Source organism: Puntigrus tetrazona, chromosome 18 (assembly GCF_018831695.1).
Source record: "Puntigrus tetrazona isolate hp1 chromosome 18, ASM1883169v1, whole genome shotgun sequence".
Taxonomy (NCBI): Eukaryota; Metazoa; Chordata; class Actinopteri; order Cypriniformes; family Cyprinidae; genus Puntigrus; species Puntigrus tetrazona.
In genome coordinates this window covers 15,964,789-15,974,788 of record NC_056716.1, presented here as the reverse complement: position 1 = coordinate 15,974,788, position 10,000 = coordinate 15,964,789, and the positions used below count along the sequence as shown (strand labels likewise).

Genomic DNA, 10,000 nt, shown 5'->3' with positions numbered 1-10,000 from the left:
GAGCACCAGGAGAAGGAAGGAAACTGGGAGAGGAGGAGGACAGGAAGGAAGCCAGATTATGTTCTTCAAAAAAAGGGCTTGGAAAGTCAAACATGACAGATGTGAAGAGAGCCATTAAACTCGAGACCTGAGACGTGTGCCTCTTCATCGTGAGGAGGATGAGGAGGATGTCCAGGTGAGAATTAGAAAAGTCTTGAACATGTGTGCGCCTTGAAGAAACTGGTTCTGAGCAGACAGAGGAAAGTGTCGCTCACTTTCTCTGAAGACATCATATACTGAAATCATTCTGACTGATCATTTCATTTCTTCATAAATAATTGTAAACACAATATATTTCATGCAGCTTGCCGATTAAGTGATAAATCTGTATCAGAACACACTGTGTGACAGCTAGAGACCTGACAACCCAAGAAAGTCAATGCAGACAATGAATACATAAATAAATAAATGGTCTCTATTGGAGAACGCTTAAACCAGCTTACAGAACACCCTAGTAACGCCTTGGTAACCAGCCAAAACACCTTGACAACCAGTCAGAACACCCTAGCAACACCTTGGTAACCACCCAGTAACCACCCCCAGAACGCCCTAGCAACGCCTTGGTAACCACCCAGAACGCCCTAGCAACGCCTTGGTAACCACCCAGAGCACTCACTCTACCATGCTACAATATAATACACATAACTTAGAGTTCCTTTGCAACGACGTTGTACACCAACCACCAACTCCACACAAGATTACGAACCGTCAATAACAACTTGAACAATGTTTCCGATTACATCACAGGTGATTGCTAAATGGTGTCCAAATGTTATTCGATATGATTTTCTTGTTAATTCTTAACTATTCCGTGAAAGCAATATCATCCTAAATGTTGCTGAATGGACGAGTGAAGGAGGGAAGGTCTGGTCTCTTCACATTACAGCAGAGATACATCACTCAGTGAGTGGGAGGACGGATTCTGGCCTACTGCTGAGGACACTTAATAGGCATCATGCACAGACACTCCCTGACGCCCACTACAGCGCAGGAATGTGTGTGTTAACACTTCCACGCTCCGCGGCTCAGCGGAAGTGTGTCATCACTCCCAAATACCTTCAGCGCTAACTAAACACAGCGTGACACGAGCAGAGCGCTGTCTGTACTCGTCTCCTCACCGAACATGCAGCAGCTCGCCGGAGAGCACACACACGTGGGAAACTGAAGGAGAGAGAGTGTGTGTGTGTGTGCGTGTGTGTGTGAGAGAGAGACGGAAAGAGAGAGTGTGTATGTGTTTGTGAGTGAGAGTGTGTGTGTGTGTGTGTGTGTGAAGGCATGAGTGAGTGGATTAATAAAAGCTCTCTGATAGAGAGACACATCTGCAGGGCACGGGACACACAGAAGAAACACTCACTCTGATCTCATCACCACACACACACACACACTACAGCTCTTTATAGGAAACTTTTCTATAAAAATGATGATTGCAGCATCATGCCGTTTTCCTCTATAAAGCCACTGGCGTGATACAATTCTTAAAATTTACTGACCCAATTTTTGTTGTTTTTTCTGGTTGGCCTTATTGGAGAGAGATCACAGAGCAGAGCACAAGTATCACAGTCAGCATCAAATTACACTTTTACACTATTTTTGTAAATGCATCATATGAATCTTACTGTGAGCAATTCATCCATGCATATGTTTTAATAATTGTATTATTATTCTTGTAAATTAAAATATCACAACTGGATCTTCTGGACAAATCATTAGTCTGATTAAACTCTGCACTTGCAATTAAAATGTTAATGTTTAATACTCATGTGGTCACCATTAACCCCTACAAGTACAAACAGTACTGATATTTTTACCTTGTTTGCTTTTTTATTGTATAGTTCATATTGTTGTACAAAACATAGGTGAAATAGTTTAAATGAAAGGCCAGTAGCATAATGGATGCTCTGTTGAATGGCACTCTTTAAATACAGTATATGCATAAATATACACATAATGAGTATGGTCTATTTGTATATGCACACACACACACACACACACACACACGAACCTGCTACAAAGCAGACTGAAGACACATTCTCACACATCCCACTAAAGCCGAGTGGTGAAATATTGGGGAGTGAGAGAAAGCCTGAGTCAGCAGACGCTGTGAAACTGCAGCTCAGTGTGAGAGTGTTCACGAGCAGAAGAAGAAGAACTCCAGAGCTGCTCCCTGCTTCACCAACCTACCCTCAACCTGTGTGTGTGTGTGTGTGTGTGTGTGTGTGTGTGTGTGTGTGTGTGTGCGTGACAAATCCAGTCAAAACGAGAGTGAGTGTGTTTGCGCAACACAGAGACCTTGGGGATTGTGGGAAAGTTGTGGCATGGTGAAACGTGTCGCTGAGACGTACAGAGTTCAGTCACACACACACACACACACACACACACACCGACACCAGAGCTCAGGCTGACGGGTCACAGCAGCCTTACTGCCTCCCGGAAACTCCGACGTGTTTCAACACATTCAGCAGCACAGTGAAAGTGTCTCTGTTAGTTTAGTGTGTCTGACTGACTGACAGAAGGAGAAAGGAAGGGGGAAACACAAGAGTTATTGCTCACTTCCTTTAGTTAGTAAGATATTCCACACACACATTTGAAGGAAACGGCAAACACACACACACACGCATTCATGTGATGCAAGTGTGTGTGTGACGACACTCCAGCGGCGCTGGAAATACTGACAGGAAAACACCAACACATTCCACACAATCCACAGAGAAAACACACACACACACACATTATGACAAGCATTCATACATAAATCGCCTGAAGTCTGTGATGAATATGATCTGATCATGTTTCACCACAAAATTAAATAATATATATATATATTATATATATATATATATATATATATATATATATATATATATATATATATATATATATACACACATACACACACACACACACACACACACATACATATATACACATATATAGACATATAGACACACACAATTTGTAATTTTTGCATTTTCCAACAAACCTAAATTTCAATGCTGTAATGTAATATACACACAGTATGCATAATTCTAAATACAAAATTGCTATAATATTTAAATACCAAATAAATAGATAAACCTAAGTTAAAAAAACCCCACCAGATTTGTGTAATCCAGGCAGTCACAGTGCAGAACAAAGACAAATCAATCAAAATGTTCAAAATAAAATAAACAGGGACAGCATTTAGACATTAAAGTAACAAGTCAGTAGTATGCCAGTTTCATCTCCCCTTCTGTTTAGAGAGCTATGAAGCACATCCAAGATGCATTTATTTATTCATTTATTTTCCCTATGTGTTCGGTGAAGGACAGATGGCTCCGATGAAAAAATGAATGTATGAAAAAAAAGAACACAGTCCAACTGTAAAAAAAATAAATAAATATATCCAGCTGTCCTGTTCTGGTGATGACGTGTTCTGAAACATCAACCTGGGAAACGATGAGCTGAGACGCAGACTGGCTTTCAACCCGAAGTCAAACAAACAGCTCCACAATGACTGTAGTGTTAGAGTCACGCTGAGTCAATGATTAAACTGTGAAGTCATCTGTTCAAACTGAGCTCAACCATCTCAAACACTGCAGGCTCCTCGTACGGATCAGTCCAGCAGCTCACCACGGGAAAGCACACAAGCACAAAACTTCCCTGGCACAAATTTGGGATTTTTTTATATTTGTCTACAGAAAGACAAACACGCACAGTGATGTAAAGCAGAATATTAAATGTCATGCATGCAATGACACGCTAATTCACTGTAGTGGGGTCACGATGACCATTTTCACCTGCAGCTAAAACACAGGACTGCAAAAATGGCATTAGAAAGATGCCAGCGTCATGTTGTTTTCACAGAGAGACTGGTAGCTCTATCAGTAGAAATGTTTGCGTAATATGATTGTCATGGCATTACAGGCCAATAGTGACCGTCAGAAACAAGAAGAAGGACTGTGAGGATCTCGGAGTAAGGACACATTTTCAGTGGTCAAAAACTAAATATGTATATATTTGTTATACTGCTTGTGTACTCATTTTATAGTTCTTTAAAGGTTTAAAACATCATGTGAGTGAATAAACCGCAGTATTTCATTTACGGTAAGCTGCACCTGTTACTAGTTGTGCAGCGTCTCAGTCTGACCTTGAGAAACACTGATCTGCATGCTACCCTGCATCTGCATGCTCCGTGTGTTGGGTAATGTGGTCGGTTGATTTGGGCTACCGGGTGAATCAATGACAGATCACCCCTCCGTTGTTTAAGCCACGCTGAGAGGAGGAACACGGCCATTCCTCTTCAAAGCCCATCACAGCCCATTCAAACGGCCGTGCCCTTGTACATGGACACAGTACCACAGCGCCTGACAGACCGTTTAAGGAGGTTGCGCTGTATTTACCGGACTCTAGACAGCTCACATATGGCTGCTGTCTTCATTCAGACAGGTGAGATGATTTCTTCGAGCACTACTCCGCTCACGCTGGGCTAATTGCTGCCATAGACCCATGAATTTCATCTAAACAGAAGCACCGAGCAGCTGTTTCCAAACGCATAAAGAAAGCATCGCAATCTGCAGCGTCTAATTGATTGTTGTTTTTCTGTTTACAGCACTAAACAGAGAACGAAATACAGAGGAAATTAGACACCGCGTTTCCAAGCGCCGAGAAAAAAAACTAATCACATCTAATTGAAGCCCTGTTTAATAACAAGAGTAAGACTTACTAAGCGCAAATTGAGCGAGATCCCATGGGCCTAGTGCACACATTTAAACAGGCCCAGATGCATTATCACGCTTGATTATATTCTCCCAGAAGCCACTTCAGAGTTCACGATCATCAAGCCGCACAAAAGACAACGCAGTAAATTACTGCGAGAAAACACCGTCATCTTACCAGCCATCATCTTCTGAGCTTCGTAGGGCTCCATGTAGCCGTCGTTCTCCGTTGGCTTTTCTGTGACCGTCTGAGTGCCGCCCGCCTGGTCCGCTGCGTCAAAGGGGTCGGCGTAGTCCTCTAGGATGATGAGCTGCAGAATGAACGAGAAAAAAACATCCTTTAAATTACATCACAGGCACCAGGCTGCTTCCAAAAATCCAAATTGCATTTATACGAGTAAAAACATGCCAATATCAAGGCCTACGTCCTTTTAAAGGTCTTTTATAAATGGGACAGAGAAGTGCAATCAAGTGTGGGTTACCCTGTGACAAGAGAATCAGAGGATGAGACTCATTTCATTCATTTCTTTCTTTCCCACTGTTCCTCTCTCTGCAGGGACAGGACTTAAAGGATGCGTGATGGTGAGCGGCCCAGAAGGAAGCCCAACTCTCTCTTCAGTCACACGTGCAGTAATTATAAATTCACACGCAAATACTCTCTAAGATTAGTCTTGTTAGCCCAGATTTTTAAGTCTCGTCCATGCTGTATTAAACATGTGGCCAATAACTGCTCACGTATACTGTAAAAATTATGCGACTGCCTTGTACTGTACGACCAAAAATATATGTATTATTTCACAAATATAACACAGACAAAGACAGTGCTACTCCTAAACTTAAGGTTATTAATAAACAGATTTCAACGATTCTGTTGATGTTCTAGACAACTCCCATTCATGTTTATTGGATCATATTTAGAACAAGTCAGAACCTACCGTATTACATGATCTGCTTGATGAAACCGTTTTCATCAACATCGGAAAATATCTTCCTCTGGTAACCCACAAGGCTCTGTTCTAGGTCCCATTTCATTTTCACCGCACATGAGTATTATTCTACTCAACTCTATGCTAATGACTCACAGTTGTCAAACCACACAAACCAGGTGAACACATAATCATCTACTGTACACTGTACTGGCCTATCATCACAGGGTAATCCACTTCATATTCATGTGAAATATGTAGGAGACGGTCAGGGGACTGTGGGTGGCTTGTGGGTGTGGCCTACACAAAGAGAATCAACAGTAGAAGTATAAACTCTTCCTCTTTGCTCACACAACATTGCACAAATACAGGCTTTGGCAGGCGGACACATTTAATTGCAGCCTTGTTCTTCTCCTTTTTCTAAAGTGCGTTTCACACGCATGATGGTAATTAGATGCACATGACCAACACTCTGAGATTCATTCATTACCCCGAGACTGTTTATTAAATTGGAATTTAGTCTCTTGACACCACAAAGCTGTAATCAACGACTCGGTGCTTCTAAATGCACTATTTCGAGGGAGGATGTGACAAAACAATGAGCTTCTGTATAAGGAAGTGTTATGCTGGAATACCGGTCGTCCAACAGAGCGTAAACTACCAGCAATACAAAGATCTATGCACGCGTGACGCCAGCCATGCAATCACACATTTCATTCTGCAACGTTAATGCCATGTTCGAGGAACTGTGATATCCTTTCACAATGAGGTTCATTATTAATAAAAGTACGAATTAATAATTCAATTGCGTATAATGGCAATACTACAGTATCTGCGGTTTAAAATGAAACACGCCGGGGATCGTGCCCCAGGCGTGAAGGAAAGAGCTGAGTGAGATGCTTCCATCTGCTGTGCTGGTCTCCGGCGGACGTTTGGACATCTCTCGGTGTTTCTCTGGGGCAGAATGGCCACCATATGAGACGGTTTGGAGAGCAGCAGAAGCTGGGTCACGCCAAGCGACTCACTCTACACACAAACTAAAACAAATGCTATTCATCTGACATATTTCGCATTCTTTGCAGAAAGTCAGTGTGTGTTTTGGAAATGAATCTCTGTAATTGTTCTCTACGGTCTGCGGTCGAAGAAAGACAAGAGCATTACCATAATTGGAGAACTACAAATAGACCTCAGCCACACATAAAAGGAAACCTCAATGTTCCAGTCGAAACTTTTTGATTCATGTGTACCGGATGACATTTCTAATAAGTTATAACACGGGCTCTGAAAGCCGTCGGGAAGGGGATTCTGTCTTCTAGTCCTCTAGTGATTGTAAACGGTGGTGTCCCACAGAGCTCTGTTTTAGGTCCCGTTTTATTCCCGCTGCACGTGTGTCCTTTGGGCTCACCTTTCCACAAACACAACCTATGCTAAAGACTCTCAAACCAGGTGAACGTCCTTCCACGCTTAAAAAAAAGTTAACCCTTGGTCGGTAGGGAACATACTTTCTGACACTGAGAGGAAATCTTCCAAACCTTTTATCACAACCGTTCTAAGAGTGCAACTGATTAATTTCCATTTCGATTGTTGCATCACATCGTGCCTTAACAGTACAATATCCTTGTTTTTCTTCTTTCCTATTGTAACTCTCTCTGTGCAGGAATCTCTTCGCACCATCTGTCTTTGGTGCAGCTCTCCAGAATGCAGCTGCCACTCTTCTGACAGACAACAAGAATGAAGCTAATATTACAGCAGTCTTGGCATTCCTCCACCAGTAATACAGCACACAATTGGGTTTAAGGTGCTACTGTGTGTTTTTAAGCCTTTGCGTGGCTTATCACCATACAGTGCTGACGTTCTCCAGGCTTTTAAGATACTTATTAGCATACTTAGAACCCTTTCACTGGCGCTGGCGGACATGATGCATTCGCTCAAATCAAACAAAGCTGTACAGAATCGATTAAAATGACTTTTTCCAAAAACAACTCGCTAACGATTTCCTTTCTGCAGTTTATTTACATAAAAGTGGAGTGGAACGAGCATCTCACCATCAAAACAACTACACTCTTTGTAAAAAAACATCTACATAATCTAAGATCCAAAAAAAGTTAGCTGGAAACCCTGCATTTTTCTAAGTTTAAGGTATGAGGGGGCTGTAGCAGAGCAGGAACATGGAGGCCATCATCATCTCTATGTAATTACAGGCTATTCCTCAGTGCACTGTGGGATTGAGACAGGGGACGAGACCCAGCATGAACATAAACTCCAGCTTACTTTCCTACCACAGATAAAGTTCCTGCAAAACATCACCGTTAATCACAAACCTTAATGGCACAATGATAGACGCTAGAAACAACAGCACTACGATTCGTTGCTTTCTGAATGTGCCATGTTCACTCCCCTCATCCTTTCCAGTGTTTACAGAGAGACGAGAGAGAACCCAAACCACACCAAACCCTGACTGCAGCTAAAACCAGAAACCAGCGTCAGAGAGACTCAAACACAGCACAGCTTTACGGGATCAGACTAAAGTATACACTAGACTGCTCTCAGCGCGAGGACTGAAGGCTCTCAAGACTCATGATTTGTCCTGAAAGTGTACTGCAAAATAGACAAAATACACGACGTGAATACGTGAATCACTGTACATTTTAAGTCTTTAAAAAGTGATATATTTGCATAACACATGTGAAATGAACATAACTAAGAAGTTTACATAATGGGACTTATTAATCGATTTATTACCATTTTACAAAACTTAGCAAACATTTAGCAAGATATTTCCAGTCACACACAAAACAGTCAGACACTTTACCAATAAATACACTGATGAATAATAAATATGTAATTAATGCATGGATGTTAACAGTGGAATTTAATTTAATTGACTGTTTTAACAGAAAAAAATAATTAAATGATAATAAAAAATTTTAAAAATACACACACACACACACACACACACACACATATATATATATATTAAACATTATTTTACATTTTTTTATTACTATGTTGTGTTTTTATTGTGTTTTTTTTTTTGTGTTAGCTGGATTATATTTTTTTCATCTTTACATACATTCCCATGTTCAGATAGACTTCATTCAGTCTCCTGGTTTAAATTGATGACTAAAATGTATTTGAGAAGACTAAACTGTCAGTAATTTAAAGGATTAATCAAGGAAAGGATAATTATACTGAAGCTGTGTTTCTCACAGAGTGGTTTTAGCCGGTCTCCGCTCAAGCACACTTAACGAGCTGTTTGTGCTGAACGAGGGGAGAATAATTAAGGGCAGTGGCTCTTAGTGAAGCGGGGCCCGTGAGTCTCCGTGAGGGACCGGCTGCTGTGTGTGTGTGTGTGTGTGTGTGTGTGTGTGTGCCCTTGAGAAACACACAGAGAACTGCTCTCAGATCAGCAGGACCAGACCAAGGCCTTCCCTTCACAACAAACACTACATAAACCTCCATTCAATAAAGACAGAAATTCATTCATTAATTAATAGACGTGTATCTATTTCAATGCTTTCAGATGATTCATCACATCCAAAATAAAAAAGGTTTTGTTTGCATTATATATAGATTACATTCATATCATTTATAATATATATATATATATATATATATATATATATTTAATATAGAAATGCATTTGTGTTTGTACAGATAATATACACTTCACACACACATGTATTATGTCAACAAAACCTTTATTTTGGATGCGATTAATTTATTTAGTACTGCATTTTTTTTAATTAAAAGAAATTAAATCTAATTTTACCTCAATAAACGTAAATAATAAATCTACTAGGTAAATATTTGAATATATTTTGCACATAATTTATAAAAGAAATATATACTTGGATATTTACATTAAAGTAAAAATACAAATAAAATGTCCATATTATGTTTGCTATTATATAATTATATAAATTGCTATTTTATAAACCTAAAAAAAAAATATTCATTCATTAAAATATAAAAATAATGTCTATATTCATTTCTGCTAAAACATTAACATTAATATTAAAAAGCATACAATATTAAGGCAAACTACGGCAAAAATAAAGGTATATATAATTATATTTTTTATATACTGTATAATTTTTTTTTCAAAAAACATGTAAAAATTTACATTTATTTTTATCCAAAGCGATGAACTTCTTCAAAGAGACATTTTACTCCAATTTGCAGAACTATAATTATTTACTATTTTGAACGCAGTAATTACTGCTAACCATACTTCATAATTAAGTGTTAGTAATATTAATATTAAAGTATGAGAAATGCATTACGCTTGCATTCAGACCCATGCTTTAGGACAGATCGCTTCCACACCAATTATGAAAC

At 39.7% G+C, this 10,000-nt stretch overlaps 1 protein-coding gene across 1 annotated transcript in view; it reads right to left on the bottom strand.

The window, feature by feature from the left end:
* The window catches only part of zgc:158464 (uncharacterized protein LOC791139 homolog), a gene marked incomplete at its 3' end in the record, with an annotated part of 83,007 nt that overhangs the window by 64,123 nt on the left and 8,884 nt on the right, over window positions 1–10,000 (bottom strand). Inside the window, exon 2 of the mRNA XM_043264305.1 lies at window positions 4,912–5,044. Coding sequence (XP_043120240.1) covers window positions 4,912–5,044 — 133 coding nt within the window. The remainder of the gene's footprint in view (window positions 1–4,911; window positions 5,045–10,000) is intronic.